We start from the raw sequence: 21,474 nt of genomic DNA, 5'->3' as shown, positions 1-21,474 counted from the left end.
TCAAAGCTTTTACAAGAATTGTTTTAAAAGCACGTTTGCAAAGTTTTTACAGCGAGCTTTTTAGAGAGTTGTTTTTTCACAGACGTTAACATGAAGTCAAGCCCTAAAAATCAAAAAAACAAATTCCACAGTTTTTATAACAAGTGTTTTAAAAATACTTTTGAAAAGCTTTCACAGTGAGCTTTTAAAAATATGTGCTGTTACAAAGGCTAAAACGAAAGATGCCAATTAAATGAGAATTTAGACGAAGTGCTAGAAAAATCTTGTTGAGAATATCTTAAACGCTTAAATATAACGCTTGAGAGCCTAGTTTACAACTGCTACAATTTTTAGGAAGCTCACATACTAAATACAATTTTAAATAAATGTAAACAAAGTTTGAAGTAGATATGAAAAATTACTTAATAATAAGCTTTTTAGAATTTCTAAAATATTTTCCAAAGCTCTTATAAAAATCTTTTATTTAAAAAATTGCAAAGCTTGTAGAGCAAGATTTTTAGTAATGTGTGCTTTTACAAAAGCCAACATGAAATCAAGCGTTGAAAGTAACACTTTAAAAATTACTATATGAAAGCTCTGAAAAAGCTTCAAAGTTCCCGAAAAAGCTTGTTGATACTAGTTTTAATACAAACGGTCACATATGCAACGCTCGGGGTTTTAATTTACAGCTGCTACAATTTTTAAAAAGCTTACAAAAAATATTGTGTGGAATTATAAAAAAGATTTAAAAAAAATCAGTATTAAAATCTAATGAAAGTAAAAAGTAGGACTACAAACCAAACATTTCGAAAATAACAAAAACAAATATGTCAAAAAATGTATATATATATATAATTTTATTTAAAAGTATAATATTTTCTTCTTCATCAGCGAACATGTGTAATATATGCCAGTTGATGTTGTTTAAAACTTAACTAATTAGAAAAAACAAGAGAAATTAAAGGTTCTTCTTACACACACTTGACACGGCAAATATGCGTGTACAGAAGTACGCGCATACATATGTATAGGTAGTTATATATGTAATTAATTTTTTTTTATATATGTATGTATATATAATTTATATGTACGTTTGATAAGTTCTTTGTGTGTATATATATGTGTGTGTGTGCTATTGTTACTGCGCGCAAACTTTTACACTGCTTTTTAAGTTAAAAATAGTTTTGCAAGAAAATATTTTTTTTTGCTTTTGCATTAGGAAACAAGCTACTGCTTTTTTTTGTAATAATTTAACAATTATAAATGCTTTCACAATACAAAATAAAATAAAAAATATATATATTTATAATAATAATTAAACAAACGTGAAATTATTTTAATTAATTAATTCTCTTTACTTTTTAATACATAAAATAAGGCATACACAACTAACCACACGTGCAGGAATTTTAATTTTTTTTTTACAATAAATTTTTTGAGTTTGAAAAATCACGCAATGGCTGCCAGAAAAACGCGCACATTAGTGCATATTGTTAATGCGCTACTAAGGCATGCTTATGTAACGCTTGTGTATTGTTGAAATTTTTTTTAAAATTAAAAACGAAAAATTTTTTGGTAAAATATTAAAAAAAAATTTTTTTAAATACACAAGTAAAACTTTTTTTTTTTTAACTTTTAATAAAATTTCAACAGTATTTTTAAATTTTAATATTTTTAAGATATTAAAAAAAATGTAAAAAACTATTTTATGATTTATGTATTTTTTTTTGTGTTTTCAAACAACTCGTGTCACGTGACATTACCAGGTAATGTCCTACATCATCACTTCAACGCTTTGCATTGTCTACATATCTGTATGTATGTTTGTTTGCTGCTTTTATGGCACCTAACGAGTCGTGTTTGTATATGTGTTAGTATTTTGATTTGGTTCTTTGTTTTTTTTTTTTTTGCATTTCAGTAGACAAGTCTATTACACAAACATGCCCCGCATTTCTTAACTCATTTATTTATGCGTTTTGCTTTGTATATTTAAAAAAAAATTACAACTTGTTGTTGGTGTGGTTTCGCGCTTAAAGGAGTATACAAATAAACACAGCATAAAATTACAAAACTTATATATCAAGGAAAAAATATTAAATAATTTACAAGTGGGAAGACATATGCGTACACTTAAATATGCGCTTTAAATTTGCATTTTTTTTTGTGTTGTTTTTGCTTTCAAAATTTTTATGTTAATAAATAAGAATTGTAGGAATTTTATTAAAATAAGGCATGAAAAAATTATTAAATCACAATTTGCTGTGAAAAAAATATTACATTAATGTAAGTTGTTTGGTTATAACATAACTTAAAATATTGCGCTGGCGCACATAGTTAGAAATAATAATAAAAAATAAAAATAAACAATAATTGCATACTTTTTTGTGACAAACTATTTTTCACTTTGTTATAAAAAATGTTTATAAAATAAAAGTAAATTAAATAAACAATTTATATTTCCATATTCGTCTCCACAATTTTTTATATAAAATAAAGTATCGATTGAACTTATAAGCTAAATTTAACATAAAGTAAAAGTCATTCGCTTGACGCTTGCTTCATGCTCATCACTCAGCTACTACTACATACTCAGCTGCTGCTGCTAAGTTCTTCACTCTCTGTTACTCATACGCCACCGCAGCCACAAAGCATTCGCACGCTGCTTGCCTTAACTAAAGCAAGTTTGCTTGGGTGTCGTTAATATTGGTAGATCATAAAAGTATATATATATTAAAAATTATTTTCATATCACTTAAGCGAAAAAACTATACGAAAGTAACTGCTTTTAAAACTAACTTTACGAGTTGCTTAGTTTTTGCTTCTTTTTTCTTAGAGACGTAAGTGTTGCTTAGCACATAGAATAATTAGTTGAAGTCATATACTACATACTTATGTGTGTAAGTGTTTGTTGTTGTGTGAGAATGTGTGTGTTAAGTTTGTTAAAATTGTAGAAAATTTGATTTTCTGTTTAAATTATGGCTGTTGTTAAGAATAACCGAGTTGCGAAATTTGATCTTGTGCTGTTGACAGGTTTTGCTCTGCGAAAAGTTCATAAAAAAGCTTAACTTTTAGCTGCAGCATGCTTATACGTACAACTAGTGCTGTAGTTGTTGAGAAGTCAGAGTTTTTTTATACAACAAGCTTTCAAAAACGAGAGCTTTTTCCGAGCTTTTTGTAGTTTAAAAGCTTAGCGTTTAATATTTCACTAATTTCTCCGCAAACAAAAATAATTAATTTGTTCAAATTTAATGCAAATTATTTAAGATAAAACCTATAAAAAATACTTCGCAACTATCTCGAAGCTTAAAAGCTTGAAAAGTTTTTCATAACTTTGTTACCAATTTCGACGAAATTCAATGCAGACTATTTGGAATAAAAACTTGAATGAAATTCTTTGCAGCTTTTTCGAAGCTTAAAAGCTTAAACATTTTCACAAAATTTTTTACAGTTTCAAAAATGTATTTCACTACTTTTATTTAGGTTTGAAAGCTTTAAGCGCCAAAAAAATTAGAATTATGTAAATCCTTCCGTAGTTGAATAAAAGCTGCCTTCACTTTGTTAAGCTTTTGAAGGAACTATATGTGGCACTGATAATGTTGAAGCTAAAAGTATAGAAGGGTATAAAATATTTATCACTTAAAATTCTACGTTTACAGTTAGTTCACTTGAAACTGCACTCAAATTATAAGCAGCTCGCTCACAAGGTTTTTTTTTTGTAAATTTCTTAACCCTCAAGCGCGCATTGAGACCTGCACAGCACAAAATTTCATTAACACATATTTCGGTTTATTCTTTTGGTTAACTGTTTTATTCTACTATTGCATTGTGTTTGGGCTATTGCTTGATTTAATCAGTATTTGTTTTATGGTTTGCTAACTGTTTTTTAAAAACGTTTTTAAAACTTTCTCTAATACATAATCAATGTTCATAAAGTTTAGAGTCCTTTTCGAAAAGACTTTGTTGTTGTTATGCGTGCTAAAACTACATATTTATACATGTATGTATGTATGTATATAGGTATGTATGTATGGATGAGTGTTTTGCACACAAAACGACGCACTGCTTTTAAAAGCTTTCAACTTATAAGTAAACTTTATACATATGTGTGTGCTGACAGTGTGTAGAGTATATGTACGTGTAGTTGTAGGTGTGCATATGTGAAATAATATATATGTATATAAGTATAGTAACGATAGAGTTTAATGCTAAAATTAATAGCTAAATTTAAAATTTGCTTTGCTTTTTTTCCGCTTGCTGTTTTTGCGCACTTTTCTCACACTCATCGTTTAACTTAATTTTCGCTTACAAAATTAAGAGCGTAAGAAATTACATTGAAATTATAGTTAATATTTATATGTAAAGGTAGTAGATATATGTGTAGTTATAAGCAGGCCTATTTAGTAGAGAAAAAAATTCTTAACAAATTAATTATAAAATATTTTTTTTTGCGTTTTTCTTGCAATTTTCTTTCACATTTCTTGCTGTTAAAAAAAAGTTGAAATAAAAATAAAAATAAAAACAAATAATTACGGCGTAGTTTTAAGAACGTTGTGGATCTAATATGTAGTTATGTAACCTATCGTATGTAGTATCTAAGTATGTCTGTCCGAGCAGTTTTCGCTCACACTGTACGGGCGTACTTAAGTTGCATTGAAAATCGGGAGTATAAGTATAAAAAGGTGAATTGGTGAATTGCTAGTGCTAGTTGATACGCCTAATACGCACAAGCATTGAGTGCCTTTTCTATATTATAACGGTTTTGAAATTTTTTTACTAAACTACAACTTTTGCTGCACTCGTGCATTACTATTTAAACTTGTTATAATAAACACATGATTAAGAACAGTAAATTAATTGTATATGTAGTAGTGCTTTAAAACAGTAGCGCCCAACTAAATGTTGTTGTTTTAATTTTCAAACAATATACCTACGCTACAGGGGTATATATTGACTGTGCGCGTAATGTAAAGCGTTGCTTGAACGAATAAACTGTAGCGAACGCTCAACAGCGCATACCGTTACAGCAACAGAAATTGCGTGTATATTTGAGTAGCTGATAGTTTGAGTGCTCTTTGCTGGTGTTTCAGTAGTTTAGTAGCTGTACCGTTATATTTAGTATAATGTTATGCATTTCTCATTTACTTCATTTAATGCGCGCATTCATTGCTGTTTTGTTTTTTCGTACATAATTTTTTTTTGTTTTTAGTTTTTTTTTTGTTGGCTTCTCAATTATACTCGTATTCTTCATATAATTAGGCTGCTGCTTGATGACATCATAGAGATCCGAATATTGAGTGTATATGGGGATGTATAGGAATAGCGTGTGACAGTGTGTGTGGCGGCGGTGGTGGTGGTGGCTGTGCGCCTAATGCGCCACCACCCACGCCGCTATGCGCTGGCGGCAGATGTGTGGGCGGGCCGCAAAGGCTAGCGCCACCACCCACATGCGATGCCTGATGCGCTTGCACGGGATGGTGTGCTACCGCGGCGGCCGCTGCTGCTGCTGCTGCGGCGGCGGCGCTCGGCAGTGGCGCCACCGGTGGCAATGTGATGGAGAGTGTAACTGTTTGTGGCGGTGAGAGGCCATGCTGCGCATGTTGGTGTTGCAGCTGCTGTTGCTGCTGCTGCTGTTGTTGTTGTTGATTTTGCTGTTGCTGCTGTTGTTGCGCCGCAGCGCTGTTGTTTGTTGCACTTTGTGCTGACGTCGGCACCACCACGCCGCCACCTTGCTGTGCGCCGACATTATTGGCTGCTGCTGCTGCCGCCACTGCCGCCGCTGCAGCTGCGGCTGCTGTCGCTGTGGTGGGATGTCACTGAGCCACCACCGATGTGGGCGTGTTTTGTTGCACCACCACACCTGGCGCTACCGAATTCGGTACCGTCACATTGACGGGCGGCTGTGAGGCGGCGCCACCGCTATGCGCCGCTGTGGGCTGTCCCTGCGTCTGAAACGTTTGCTGGAACGGTGGTCCATAACACTGCGGGAAGTACAATTCATTCTTGACCACCGACTGTTGCACAGCCGCATTCTGTACGGCCGCCATGGCGCGTGGCAAAATATTCGCTTTATTGTCGCCACCAGCCGCAGCCGGATTATTGTTGTTGAGGAATTGTTGTGCCGCATTCTTGGTCTCGTTCATCAGATGATTGGCAGCGGCTGCAGCCGCGGCGGCGGCAGCATGACTATTGGCATTCGGATTGTTGGCGTTGGCCGCATTCGGATTATTGGTGTTGCTTTGACGTGGCCGTTTTGTCGTGTTCGGATTCATGTGGTTGTCGATGTGTTTGGTCACCTCGTTCTCGGTGGCAAAGCGACGTCGGCAATTTGGCATTGGGCAGCAGAATGGACGATCGCCCTGTGATTGGAAGAGCAATGGAATTAGTTAGGACTAGGAAGGAATTTTCTAGGCGAAAAGGTCTAGTAAAATTTGCGATATGAATAAATTTTTGTCTATAAAATAATTAAGGGACTGCTAGCTTAGTTAGAGCTTTTATGTTGATTTAAATAAAGCTCAAATCAAAAGCTTCGAAGCACGAAAGGTTTTTTCTAAGCTACGAGAACCTTTTGGCTAATATTTCTGAGCTTCCTATCATCCTCTAAGCTTACTTAAAGCTACACTTTTATTTTTTGTGTCAAATCTACAAGTTTACAACTACCTGGTGCGTGCGTGTATGCTGATCCAGTATGGCCTTCTGACGGAAATCTTTACCGCATTGCGCGCATTTGTACGGCTTCTCGCCTGTGTGTATACGAATATGCTGCAAGGGAATATATAGCGCATTAAAAAATTAATAAAAAAACACAAATCGTTTTCAGTGACCCGCCAATCACTTACCTGATTCAGTATGGTGCGCTGTCGGAAGAAACGCGGACAATACAAGCAGCCGAACGGCTTTTCATTCGTGTGTATTCGTAAATGTTGCGTTAGGTGCGACTGCTGTCGGAAGCGTTTGCCGCACTCGGGGCACGGATATGGACGCGACTCGATGTGTATGCAACCATGTTGCAGCAGTGTCGTCTTCTGCTTGAACTCCTTGTCACAGATGGGACAGCGCACGTAGAGCGGCATGTTGGCTGGGCGCACGCCGATATGTTGCAGCACATCTGGCAAGATCTTTTGCCCTGCGCATGCGCACATATATTTTTGTTAGTAGCATGTGGCATATGAAAATAGAGAAAAAAACACCAAAAATCACATGAATCAACGTGCTTAAGTTGTATGTGTGTATGCAATTATATTGTTTTTTAATAAATAAATAATTATAAGGAATTAAGAAAAAAATTAAAAATAAAGCGTGGAAAGGTCCGCATGAGACCACGTGTGTTGAAAATGAGTAATTTTTGTATTTATTTGCCTGAGAAGCGGTCGCATTTAGATCAATGGCTCTTTTAGTCTGACGGATAATACTTACTGAACATTTGGAGTTGTGGCTGTGGTGGTGAAATTTGTGGAATAAAATTATATGTAACTGTACTTTTGTAGCTTGATTACAATACAAGATGTTTTCTAAGAAAAAAATATTTTTATTTTGTTTATTTTTTTGGTTTTTTTTTTTTGATTAGTTGCGTCACCACTAGTTGAAGATACACTGATTTTTTTTTATAATTTTTCGTAGAGGTAGAGAAAGGATTTTCATTTCAATTGTTTTTTTTCAACTTTAAATAATATTTATAGTTAACAGTGTTTGATGTAACACAATTAACTTCGAAACTAATTGCTGAAGCGGTAATATTTATATTATATACATATATACCTATATATATATATAATATGAAACCTGATACATTAATATCGCATAATTTTATTGTCGCTTAATGCGACATATTTATACTACTCATTAATGCGCCTAAATGTAAGCTATAATTCTCATTCGAAACAAAATGTAGCATACCTTTAGGATGATAGCGAAAATGCTTGTATCTTTGATGCTCTACTGTACTAGAGGCGAAAGAAAATTAAAGTTTTTCACTAACGATAATAGAAATAATATTACTTTTAAAGCGTTTAATACAAATTCAAAATTTTTTCTTTAAATGCGACTCCTTTTGTGTGCTATGTGTTATAATGTTATAAAAGGCTGTTATTAAAATTTCTCAGAACGCAAAAATGTTGTTAATATTTTCGAATTATATAAAGTTCCACAAAATCATATAATAAGTACATATACTTAACATAATAATAAAGCATTGTAAAAGAAAAGTAAAAAATGGCTCGGTATACGTACAGTTCTTATTACCTTTGTTGTCCTTAAAGTATGACGGATAATGTATACCGCCGCTGCCGTCTGGCGTACCCTGTGAATCCTCATCATGATAGCCACTACCACCGGCTATATCATTCTTCGTATCAGTCTCATCACCCGGATATGGTACATCCTGTGGCCACAGTGTCGGATGTGGGCCATTCTTGAAGATAAGATTCGGTGAGACATCTGTTTAACGGTACATGTAGTCGACGTACGTGACATAACGTGTGTTTTTAAGACGTGCGTACACAGTTGAAACGAAATGAAAAAAGAAAACGAAATTTTTTGTTAGTACGTGACGAATTTGGGCTAAGTACCCCATTTAGTAAGTTGTAAATTGCTTCATAAATGACTCGTTAACATTTGCTAAGCTAAACTACAATATATAAAAATCGAAATAATAAAAAAAGTAAGAGTTAAACGAAAAAGCATAATTATTTATAAAAATTGGAGCAGGCGAAGTGCTTCAGCACTTTTTGGGCTTCCTTAGATTTGAGAAGGTTTTTGTTTAATGTGTGTTTTTGCTACTTTTGTTTAAGTGTTATCTAAATATGTGTGTTAAATAAACTTTGGTTTTTCTTATATAATAAAATATGCCGAAATGTATTTGCCAGATTTTTTTGCCTTTTCAAAATGGCGTGTTCTTTTATATGGTGTTTTGAGGCAAGCTTTCTATGCAGTAATATAAAGACATTCTAACGCGAAAAGGGTATGCTAAAATTCTAGCCTCAAATTTGTATCGAAATTGTTAAAAAATCCTTAAAAACCAACAGATAAAAAGAGAACTTTAATTAAATGATTAAAAAAATATAGCACAAACACTTTTAAGCTGTTATCTTGATAAACAACGTTTAAAATATAAAAAATTTATATAAATTCTTTAAGGGAACTAAATACTTTTAGACTTTGCTTCTGTCTCATAGCTCGTTCTCTTAGCTAAAAAAGATTGGCAATACAAAAAGCTTAAATATTTCAAAACTAACTATTAAGAAAGCAAATGCAAATGTAAAAACTAAAATTTGAATATAAAACAAGTTAAGAATAAATAAAAATTTGCAAGAATAATACTTTACAACAGACGCCTTTGGTAAAATTATTAACTTTTATAAAACAACTGAGTAACAAAAAATATTCAAAGGCAGTTTAAATCTTACTGTAGTCGTCTATCTCAAATACAAGTATATATGCATTATACGCGCTATTCTTTTATGTACTCAAATGTGCCTAAAAACTACACAGTTGCCTCTGTACCACCAGGCAATACTAGTAAAAAACCAACACCATTCTGAAAAGGCAGCCATATTCCTCTATCAAAAAGGTGCATAGAGGACGATTTTGCATTGTAAATTTTGAAATTTAGAATATTTGAATTTTGCAGGGGCATTAGCAGGATTCTTGTGTCTTCGACACAAATCGCTAAACTTGCACTCTCTAACTCTCTCGCTCTCTCTCTCGTTTAGCCGCAACTTGCGTTGCAGCTCTACTATGCAAAATTGAAGCTTGTGCCTCGACTAGCTGACTAGCTGTATGTATGTATATGTAACTACACATGAATATGAATAAAACTGTGTGTGTGTGTATCTGTATCACTGCCTCTGCCTAAATAATCAAATTCTGCAAATTTGCAATTTGTTCAATTGTTTCAATAACTGTCGCTCGCCTTGGTGGGTGCGCACATGTTGATTGAGGATGGCCTTCTGGCGAAAGTGCTTGCCGCACTCTGGGCATGCGTAGGGCTTCTCACCCGAATGGATGCGTATATGTTGGTTGAGTATCGCCCGCTGACGGAAGCTGCGCGAACAATAGCCGCATGTGAACGGTTTCTCGTTGGCATGTATGCGTAAATGTTGTGTCAGATGCGATTGTTGACGGAAACGTTTGCCGCACTCCGAACATGGATATGGACGCGCATCGGTATGTATGCGATCGTGCTGTAGTAGTGTGCTCTTCTGTTTGAAATCTTTGCCGCAGGTCAAACACTTGAACAAACGCAAATCGCTGTGCGGTTTTGGCGGTTTATTGGGATTTGGATGACGTCCGCGACCGCTGCCGGTGCCGGTACCTGTGCCAGTACCACCGCCACCTGTGCCAGTACCGGCGCCATTGCCGGCACCACCTGTAGCACCGACTGCACCTTCACCGCTGCCATTTGCGCCGCCATTGTGTGCATTGCCACCATTACCGCCAGCGCCGCCATTCTGCTGACCATTATTGCCTTGTTGATCACCACCGCCGCCAGCACCGCCGGGCAGCAGCTCGGGCATGGCATAACCCTCGAGACCGCCATTCTGTTCCATTGCGTTCGCCATGCCGGGCAATACGGGCTTGTTGAGATAGTGTAGTGCCGGAAAGCCGGGTGGCGGTAGCATTGCGCCTTGTGGCGTTGGATGACGTGGCGCATAGTAGCCGCCGAGTTCACCGCCCTGCGGCGTTTGGAAGTTATCGTTAGGTTGACCCGGTTGCGTGGGACCGCCATTCTGTACGTGCTGTTGTTGTGGATTCCCCGTGCCGCCATCGCGGCCCGAGCTCTGGTGTTGTTGCGGGTCATTGTTGCTTTGGTTTGGATTGGATTGCGCCGAGTTCTGCTGCTGGCTGGCCTGTAGGTTGGCGACCTGCAAGTAAATTTACCATATAAATTATTAATATCATAAATATTTAAAGCTTACGTTACAACTGCTAAGCAGCTGTTCAGTTACCAACCTGATTCATGGTGACATCATCGTCGGGTGGCCCACCGCCGTTGACGCGCTGTTGCGGCGGATATGGACTTGTCGAGGGCGAGCCTTGCTGTCGCCCAACGCCATCGCCGCCATTCTCGCGCGGATCGCCTGTGGGACTTTGCGGCTGCTGGCCTTGTTGCTGTTGCTGCTGCTGCTGTTGTTGCGCCACCGCCGCGGCAGCTGCTTGCGCGGCACTCGCTATCTGTGCGGCTGGGTTTTGTCCATTCTGTTGTTGTTGCGCTTGCAAATGTTGCTGTGCCTGCTGTTGTATGCCCGGATACATTTCGCTGCCCCACTGCGCGGCCGAACCGCCAATCGCGGCCGGATTGCGTTCACCATCCTGTGAGTCCTTGTACAGCACATAGGGCTGCCCGGTGTCTTGCGTGATGCAATACATTATTTGTCGCGGTACCTTCAGTCCAGCGGCGATACAAGCCGCAAAAGATGCGGAGAAATTGATCGCCATGTCGCTGGAGGAAGGAGTGTGTGGGTGTGTGTGTATTGTGATTGTTGCTCCTCCCTACGTGGTGTAATGAATTTAAGCGTGGTTTTGTAAAGCTTTTGGGAGTTGCCTATTTGTGTGGAGAGTTTCACACCTTTGGCGTTGATTTCGTTAATTTAACGGTATATTTTAGTGTTGCAATTACACGTTGTGTTGTTATTGCTCTTCAAGGCCCATTTTGACCGTTCTCATTCAATATACTTTAACTTCTCAACTTCTTTTTATTAACTGATTTTGTTGTTATTGTATATTTTGTTTTAAATAATGCTCTTCATTGGCTTGTGATTCACCGTTATTGCGCTCATTACTCTTTTGGTAGCACTACGTTCTTCAATACACCTGGTTGATGTGCTCAGTTATTACTGTTGTTGTTCTTGTGTTTGTTGTTTTCAAGCGGTTACTCATATTTTGTTGGGTTTTTACTTTTATTGCAAGATTCTCTTATGTAATTATCGCGCTTTATTGACTTTTTCCTCAAACGTTGTTTTTTTATATTAAAGCTTACGCTTTGCTGCAAAAGTTTTATTATTTTTTTCACCTCTGTGTTAAATGAGTTTTATATGTTTATTATTTTATTTCATTTGACTTTACACTCTAATTGTTATTTTTTTATGTTCTCGCTAAAAATCTTTACTCTTAGTCCAAAATTGTTGTTTTTGTGTCTAAAGTTAAAATCTTTCGCTTTTCATGAAATGTTTTTTCAAAGATCGTTGTTGTTGTTTTGGAATTGAAAATCGCTTGCCAGTTTGTGGTTGTTGTCTGCTGGTACAAAACTGTGTCCCTCTAACGTGATTGAAAGAATTGTTTCTGTAAAATAAGAGAGAGAGCATAAGGTATTAAGTTAGGTTAGAATAATAATTATTTGAAAGAAAATATCAAACAAATCAGACACTTATATTAAAGTAATTATTTTAGCAAAAAAAAAGGCCGTATTATAAGCCTAACCTAAAATATATTATATTTTTCTTTTACTCGATGGATATAGTTAAGTTATAGGAATTTAAAGCCTTAGATCTACTTGTGAATTTCAAAAAATCGGTTTAACTTTTGCATATCGGAAATATATGTATTCGTGAATACTCTTCGAAAATTTGTAGTTGATCCGCAAATAGTTTCGGAGATATGGGCGTATATATAAGAATTTTTTAACTTGTGTAATGGGCTACCAAAATTTAAACACGTTTTTCTCGAAACAACGTTCTAAGGGTCAATGAAAATAGTTGCTCCAAAACAACTGGACTATTCCGCTTGAATACACGACCTTCTTAGATATATTTGTCAGTTAAAAATGGAACAAATAAGATTACGAAATTTTTAAGCCACTCTAAACTGCAAAGTTTTGCAAAAAGAACGACTTTTTTTGAGAAGCCGCCAATTCGTTTAAAAGCAAGATTTTGACTGGTCCTTCTAACATTACTTGTATTAATTTTTGGCAATAATAAACCGTATTGGTTTTTAAATTTCAGACGATTTAAAGCAAAAAAATCTTGCTCAACGTCAGACAATATTTTTCGGAGGTCCTCCTGCAGATCACCTATGCTAGCAAGAATATCGAATATTTTTAAAAATTAATCAGCGATTATTTCAGTACATAAACTACTGTAAAAACGCATATTTTAAATATATTTATTAAATAAAATAGCTCTGGAAAAAATTTCGCAAAAAGCGCTATTTTCTGACTTGCAAGTGTATATAAGCCTTAAAATAGAGTGTAGTGTAGAAATTTTAAAATATGTAAAAAAAATTTCTGACATATTTTGACAGTTTGGATATTCAAAAATCTCTCTCTAAAAATATGTCTTAAAACTCAAACTATTTTCAAAGTTATAGACGTTAGTTAGAGTGTCGTTGCAACTACCGGTACTACACAAATTTTAATTTATACTATTTTTAAAAAATTCGAAATAGTCAAAAAAGTGGTAAAAAAATGTTTTTTGTTTTGCAGAAGTCGCCATTTCGTAAAAAAAAAAATTTCTAATTTTCCTTAGTTCCAGACAGTGCGATATTATTAAAGATTAATATATTGTTTTGTTTTTGGGCTTCAGATTACTAGGAGCATTGAAATCCTGGTTATAGTCACAGGCCAATTTTTTGTAACCCCCTATTTTATCAGCTGCTAGTTTTTGAAATTTCGAACTTTTTTTGTTGTTTGATTTTTTTCTGTATTTTTGTAGTGTTTATAAATCACTAATAAAAAATTGATAGTAAAAATATGAATTGCCTGTTTTTAAAACACTTCAAAAATTGTCTGAAATTCAGGCCTCTAGATTACAATATTCCTTTAATAGAGTAATCAACGGGGAGTATACTGTCTTTTCTGGTTATCGTTTCTATCTATGTTCCATAAACCATTTGAGAATTCCAAACACACTAAGGCTGTTAACTGCATAGGACAATTCGCCTAAAACTGTGCTTTACTTCTACTAGTTTTTGACTAGTTTACTTCTACTAGACTAGACTTGGATCTACCACCATGATCATAAATTGAAACCAGAACGTTTACGTTGGAATGAAGCTTGTTGTTTAGCTGCAAAGCAAGTGGAGTTACAACGATCAGCAAAGATCAGTTATGGCTGTAGTTTGTTGGGATGCAAAAGGAATTTTGTTGATTGATTATCTGCAGAAAGGTAAAATAATCAACTCTGAATATTATTGCAGCCTTTTGAATCAGCTGGATGGAAAAATTCGTGAGAAACGATCTGGTTTGCAGCACAAAAAATCATTTTTCAACCAGACAATGCACTTGCTCACAAAATTGTTTTAACAATGACAAAATTCAACGAATTAAAGTACGAACTGCTTGAGCATCCACCGTATTCACCAGCTTTGGCTCCCAGCGATTACTAGCTTTTCAGTAACCTGAAACAATTGCTTCGTGGAAAGCGTTTCTCGTCAAATGAAGAAGCTACAAGTATGACAGCCGTAGATCGGTATTTTGCAGAGCCTCCGGAAAGTCATTTTAGCGATGGCATAAAATTATTGGAGTATCATTGGAATAAGTGTATTGAAGTTAAGGGAGATTATATTGAATAAAAAAAATATATTTCGTACTAACAGTACGGCTCTGTAGTTTTTCATATCGAGCGCAGAAACTTTTCAACCAGCCTGTATATCAACGTTTAAAATAAATCTCCTTTACGACTACTATGTAGAACCAATCAAGCTCTTTCATTTTTTAATGTTTTTGAAATTATACGCGTATAACTAATAAATATTCTATATTTTATATAGCAAATTTTTCAAAGCTCCACCTAAAGAAATTAAAATCGAACAGATATTTGTATCAAAATGCATTTGTATTGGCCATAACTTTAGCACACAGTACATTCTCAGCAATTCTATTAAATTTGCCTTCATTTATTTGAACAGGATCTACATTGTATGGCATATATTTAATCTATCACTACAAGATAATCCTCTAAACCAGAAATTTATTGCACATTTAAGTCAAACCTGCAGCGCATTGAACAGTATTTATAGTTACTAAAAACCACTTTTTCGCCATACAACGGCACTTGTATGTACCCCTGTGCATATTTTAGTCAATTAATCATTACGAAACAACATAACTTTCCAAGCGATAAATCACGATTGCGCGCAACACTGCCACAAATGTAATCGCAGATTTTTGCATGCTATATATACGTATATATAACGTGGTAGTCACGATATGTGTGTTGTATGGAAAATATTTTATATAAAATAAATTTCATGACAATAACAATGGAGCAGAAATGGTAAAACAGCATGTTTTAATTGATGCCGGTAGTTATGGCACACAATTGAGGTTAGGGTGAATAAAATAATTTTGTGTAGCTCGCGGAGGGCAGAAAGCAATGATGGGGAATATAAAAGTATGTAATTAAAAATACATACAACTATTATGATATATTTTTTTATAATTTTTTTTTTTGAAATTAGCTAGCAAGACCGGTCTGCGCGATATATTCGAAGCTTATTTAAGATCATAATTCTTTATAATACCATAATCGTACTAACTTTAAAGATATTACTAAAATATGCATCCGTTATATGTTTAAGAGTTTACTGCAGTATTATACCGTAATATGTTAACTGCTAGTACGAAGTTCAAATTCCAAGAACTAGTGATAAAATTACAAAAAAGTATTCTCAAATTCAGATACTACAAGTAAGTATAAGTAAGTCTTAAAAGCTACAAGTCACAAGTATATTTAGAACTTATTTAAACATTTTTTTCAATTTAATTCCTCACTTAATACAATAGATCTTTAAATTGACGATAGACAGGATTAATGAATAAATATGCAAAATTCCATTTAACATTTCAAAATATATTTTCGGCGTTCAGCAAAGTCTTTTATGATCTCTTCTGCGGTTAACCTTACAACAAAACAGATACACGATTTATACGATATATTGTATCTAAGCGCATATTGGGCACATATGCGAATTTTCATGCGCACTTCACAAGCGTGTATGACATCACGCTCAATAACAAAACGAACAACCGAACGACCGTTCGGCGCCGCAGCGTGCCACAACCGCCTGAGACAATGCACATTGTGTTGAACAAAACCGCAAACGCTTTAAAGCACTGAGCTATAAAGCGATCTCAGTTGGGCTATATGCTAGGGAAATACGAGCTGGTTATGCGGCAATAAATTTACGATCGACAAAATGTGAAACCGCAGGCTGTGGCCGTAGATACTCGTATAGCAGTTGTGCTGATATTTTTGAATTTCGGCAGATCCTACAGACAAAAATAATGTAGTTGCTGTGGGTGTTGGTAGAAAAGTGTGACATTGAGGCTTACGAGCGCTGCACGAAGGAACAGTAAGCAGGATAAGATGATGAAGATCGATGCGCTCTAACAGCGCAACCATACATCGTATGCATGCTTACGATTAATCGCAACTAACATGAAACCCACAAGCCTTTGGCAAACTTTTCAAGTGTAATTAGCAATTTTATACACCTCTTGTTCTACTGTGCAAGCGCTCGGCTGAACATATATGTAGGTACATTATAACTACATATATAAATATGTATAAATACTTCCACGCGAGCACGCCAAGACCTTGATCCCGCATTAATGGGAAACTTATTGGTAGCGCACATTGGCATTGGCCCAAAGAGGAACGTGCTTTGAGAAATGCAGGCAGGCAGCTAGTCTGGCAAGCGATATGCTGATAGTCTCAGACAGTCAGTCAACTGAAGTAAACAGACAGTCTGCGAGTTAGCCTGCACAGACGCTCAAGCTGCCTTCGTCCATGCGGCTGAGGCGCGGCCACTCCCTAACTCAACGGCTACATTGTGTAATTATACACACATATATATAAAAAAAAAATATATATATATATATATATATATTACTATATACAAGTATATATATATATATATATATATATATCATACACACACATATATGTATGTATATATATATGCCGACAGGCAATGAGCTCGCTTACAATCAGTAGCTGCTGATCTTGACTTCTGACAAAGCAAAATACCCTGCGTGTTCTGTTGCATGTTACCTCCCCGCGCTACCATGCTTGGCCGCTCCTTGCTTGCTGGCTGCTTTGCGCTTTTGAGATACTGCTTTTGTTACCCAACCCATTTTAAGTTGCTTCAAACGCTCTGACTTCGACTCCGACTCCGTTGGCGGTGGCCCAACCCAGCCCATTTCATGCCAAGCCATTATCACTGCAATCCGTTCAATATTTTGTGCTTTTAACATGCAGAGCAGTCGGATTTCATTTCTCCATAGAAACTCAACAGATTTTTTGCAGCTTTCTTTCGTTGTTATCGTTTGTTGTTCTTCTTTGTTTTATTAATTGCGATTTCCTTTTATTGGTTCCTGTGTTGCGTACAAAATTTTAAATAACTTTGAGCAAAGCATTTTAATTATGCCATGTCTCATGTGAAGCGCTGGTGGTTTTGCATATTAAGAATTTTGAAGCAGTTTGATTGGAGAGTTATTTTTAGAGATAATGAGGAGTGAAGTCTGCGACAAATACACAAATGATCGCTAAGAATATGTCTTTCGCAATAATGTGTCGTATATTTGTGATTCTAAATGAGTATTAAAAATCACAGTCGTTTGCGAGAGAAGTGCATCGTGGTATTTGTGAATAGTTGGTGATTTTTTTTCGTCTCAAATATTCACAGAGCAATTGTCTACTGCACAGCATGCATTTTCTTCCTAAGCCATTCTATATTGATACCATTTTATCTTACTTTAAAGTATTTTTTATGTAATTCAATATAACTTAATATATTCTAAACTAAACTGATCTAGTCTAATCTAATCTAATTTAATTTAATCTAATCTTATCTAAACGCACCTAACCTACCCATGCCCATTTTAATGTCACCTTTCACGACCTACGCTAAAGAAAAACGAATAAAATTTTATTCGTTTTATTTATACAAAAAGTGTAGACTTTCATAACCTAACCTAACAAAATAATGTAAAAATTATTGTTTAATTTATTGTATTCTAACATAACATAGCCCCATATATATATTTATATAATATATATTTTCTTTTATTTCGCAGTTTTATTTTAAGTGTGTATTGAGGAAAAGTCAGTTAATATATAACAACAATATTTACACATATAGAATTTATATATATTATATATTATATATATGCCTATACTTATTTGCCGCTGCTGCAGCGCGGTGCAATCACCCTGGGCAAGGTCAGTTACGGAGCGATGTGCCGATTAGAGTAAAATCTAACGAGCGCAACCAGCTGTATAATCAATGCAAACGTAATTGGCAGAAAAGAGTACATACAAATATGAGAGCAGCCCAGGCACATGTGCTTATGTATATTAGGGAGATACTGAAAGGGACGAAGAAATATATTTTTTTAAAATTTTTGCGGGTTCGAAAGTTACAAGTACAATTTTTTCTTGGAACCAGTTGGCCTGTGATGATTAACGAATTTTCCGAAAATATTATACATTCGAAACTATGAGGTTATGTTACTAAAGCAAAAATAACAAAAGTACAAAATCTCTAACTGGCATATTTTGTAATTTCCCTAATACTACATATTTACCCTCTCATATAGATTTTTGAACTTTTTAAAAGCAATTGCTATGAGTGTTCAAATTTTGTTCCTGCATTTGGCGATTTAAGCTCTTTGTATTCCATGGAACGGTCTTAAAGCCATGAGCTTGCAAAGATTTGCACATTGCTTTACGAAGAGTAATATTCAAAATATTTAATAAGCTCTTATATATCGAAATTATTGCTGATATTACAGTTTTTAGGGCTATTTAGATTGTTAAGATTTCACAGTGTATCGAACAGTCGAATCCCAGTGAATTTTATAACTAACCTTAAAAGCTTTTTGAGCCCGCATGTTACAAAAGCTATTAACACTTGAAATGCTGTAGACAATACCCGAAAATATACCCGATAGATTATTATAACATACATATGAGCACACCCTAATGCTCGTCTGGTCGTTAGTAAGTTCCCGGGAACTTAACGCGGATCTACGAACTGCTTCAACGAATTTTAGGTAACCACTTATGCATTTCTAGTTGACTTTTCGATATTTACTTGCCAAACAAAAGCCTATATGTATGTATGTATTTTTGACAAGTTAAAAACAACAACAACTATAAAGTCGCATCTTATTAAAAGTCGTAAACGCCGTTGCTGAGTAAAACAGCAATTGAACAGTGTTTACATTGGCTGATTGCTCGACTGCCACAACTACAAACTATATAAATGATTATCCAACCATGCGACTGTGTGTCCGCCTGCCGAACTCTGTTACATACATGCTATATGTGTATGTTGTTGTTGTTAGTTTTTTATTGCGCTTATTGTTATTGCCATTGCAGCGCTGTTTGCCGCCATCTGCGCTTGATACAATGAATTGCTTTGCATTGGCAACGCCTGACTGCGCTGACAAATCGCCGCTGAGCGGCTAGGGCTGACTGAGTCACACACACACACGGATATATAATATATATGCTTAATATGTGTATTTTCCAAACAAATTGACTAAATATTGTACTTTTCTGACTGACTGTGCGACTATTTAAGCGCGCTTGCAATGCAGTGGCAAATGTCAGCAGCGGCGCTGGCACTGCAAGCAGCACACCCATACATGCGTGCGTTAGCACAAAGAAAGATGCAAAAAAAAAAACTGACTAACTGACAGACTGATGGAATGATGGAATGAGAGGGTGAGCACGTTTTAGGCGCATAGCGACGCTGGTGACGCCGACTGCGGCACACAGCAAACAGCGCTCGCTATTCTGGCTGCTAGGCTGCCAGACTGCTTGTTATTGCTGGCAATGTACGCCAAGCGTTGACTGGTGTTGATGACGGCGGCGGTAGCGCGTCGACAGCAATCGTCGGAACCAGCGCGCCATATGCACTTACATACAAACATACAAATAGTAAATATATCGGCGGCGATACGCATAAACTACCTTGAACCCAAAAAATGAACGCATTCAACGCATGCAGTGCGAAAAGCAACGAGTTAGCATTTCAATGCGGGCGTGAGTGCGGTGGAAAGCGTGCGTTTGGCGTCAACGGCGATTGGGGCTGTATTAATGCGTTCGGCCGACATCAATATGTAACACATTCTAGTCAAACAATATTGATGCATGTACATACATATGTAAATATATTGTATATGGCATGTGCTGATGGACATGCGTAGCGAAGGGGTATTGCTGCGCACGTTATTGTTGAATTTATTGGAAATGTTGTTGTTGTAAATAACTTTTCGTACAAGCAAACATTTCGATACCTCACTCAATGTTCGGCAATTTATTCTGTTGCACAGGCATGATTTGCGGCTTTTCGGACATTGATTTGTTAGAACTGGTATGCGAAATAATTAAAATATTTTTAACTAAAACACTGTATTTGAAAAGCGTACGAAAAAATATAAGTTATTAGAAATTGTAATGTGTAAAAGTGTATGTTAAGTGTTGGCTTAGACCATATTCTTATTAGCTTAGAGATTAGTTTACAAATTGTAAATGCGCCTCATTAAAGATTTTGAACTAAATTTACAAATAATTAAAAATTATAAATTTCTATATTTATTATATATATATTATAAATTTCTATAGTTATAATTTTTCTATATTAAAAATATATATATATATTATAAATTTCTATATTTATAATATTTGATTATATCTACAATTATTTTAATTGATTATTTTCTAAATATATAATAGTAAAAATGTTATATGCAAATAAAAGAATTTCGAACATTTAATTATGATACGCATAATTTCTTTGACAAAAATTTATATTTTATGGCAATTCTGGTTATGACAAATACAAAAATATTTTGCGTAACTTAGCTGAAATATGAAATGCTTGAAAAAAAAATGTCCAAAAATATTAATTCAAAAATCTTAATACAAAAATTTTAATTCAAAAATCTCTAAAAAATTTATTTAAATGTGAGTTACAAGTAGAACTCTTTATAGACTAACAACAACGAAACAGCTGGCAATGACTCAACTCTAAGAAATTTTTTTGCATGAAAACTTTCTCATAAAGTTTATTAAGCGCTTAGAGCTGGCTTAAAAGTTATTTGCCCTTCTTGTGAACGGTTACTATCAAGGCATACACCGCGAGTGCGTAAAGAAGATCGGTCAATAAACAAAAAAAAAAAAAAACAAAAAAAAACAAGTAACCGATTAAAAAAATTATAGCAAATAGTAAACTGGAAATATTTTAAAATAAAAAAAATTAAATCTTTAGCATTGCATTTGTTGTGCATTGCTTAAAGCATACAATGTTATAAAAAGATTTTTATACTGATTTTTATCGGACAAGCTTATGGCAGTCATATGCTATAGTGCTTCGAACTGAAAAATATATGCGGATATAGTCAAATAAAAAAGTTTTCTATAAAAGAACTATTATAGTAATCCTTTTGTTAATAGCCTACGCCAAATTATGTGAAGATATCTCGTCAAATGAAAAAGTTTTTCATATAAGGACTTGATTTCGACCGTTCAGTTTGTATGGCAGCTTTATGCT

At 35.1% G+C, this 21,474-nt stretch overlaps 2 protein-coding genes across 7 annotated transcripts in view; both read right to left on the bottom strand.

Moving 5' to 3' along the window:
- Positions 1–809: 809 nt before the first annotated feature.
- The window catches only part of jim, a 170,447-nt gene continuing 149,782 nt past the window's right edge, over positions 810–21,474 (bottom strand). Inside the window, exons 5-10 of one of the 6 annotated variants that reach the window (XM_070111869.1) lie at positions 10,927–12,255; positions 9,971–10,838; positions 8,218–8,412; positions 6,816–7,102; positions 6,637–6,738; positions 810–6,335 (exon numbers count right to left, since the gene is read on the bottom strand). In XM_070111869.1, the coding sequence (XP_069967970.1) occupies positions 5,790–6,335; positions 6,637–6,738; positions 6,816–7,102; positions 8,218–8,412; positions 9,971–10,838; positions 10,927–11,412 (2,484 nt within the window). In that variant the 5' untranslated portion in view covers positions 11,413–12,255 and the 3' untranslated portion in view covers positions 810–5,789. Of the gene's footprint in view, positions 6,336–6,633; positions 6,739–6,815; positions 7,103–8,205; positions 8,413–9,886; positions 10,839–10,926; positions 12,256–21,474 lie in introns of all 6 variants that reach the window. The other 5 variants (XM_070111866.1, XM_070111868.1, XM_070111870.1 and 2 more) reach the window with 5 other exon arrangements.
- LOC138857726 (probable E3 ubiquitin-protein ligase IRF2BPL) lies at positions 5,253–5,722 on the bottom strand. Its single transcript, XM_070111377.1, has 2 exons — positions 5,697–5,722; positions 5,253–5,655 (listed from the first exon to the last, which is right to left on the bottom strand). Exons 1-2 carry the CDS (start codon positions 5,720–5,722, stop codon positions 5,253–5,255), a joined length of 429 nt encoding a protein of 142 aa, XP_069967478.1.

The sequence above is a fragment of the Bactrocera oleae genome, chromosome 6 (genome assembly GCF_042242935.1).
Source record: "Bactrocera oleae isolate idBacOlea1 chromosome 6, idBacOlea1, whole genome shotgun sequence".
NCBI lineage: Eukaryota > Metazoa > Arthropoda > Insecta > Diptera > Tephritidae > Bactrocera > Bactrocera oleae.
The sequence above is the reverse complement of the archived record's forward strand: the minus strand, read 5'-3'. Positions and strand labels throughout refer to the sequence as shown.

Bases quoted from the DNA above. Each gene is read 5' to 3' on its own strand.
- LOC138857726 (XM_070111377.1), bottom strand. From the start codon at position 5,722: ATGTCGGCGCACAGCAAGGTGGCGGC. The intron at 5,656-5,696 runs GTGGTGGTGCCG...AACAAACAACAG, and splicing joins GCGCACAGCAAGGTGGCGGC to CGCTGCGGCGCAACAACAGC.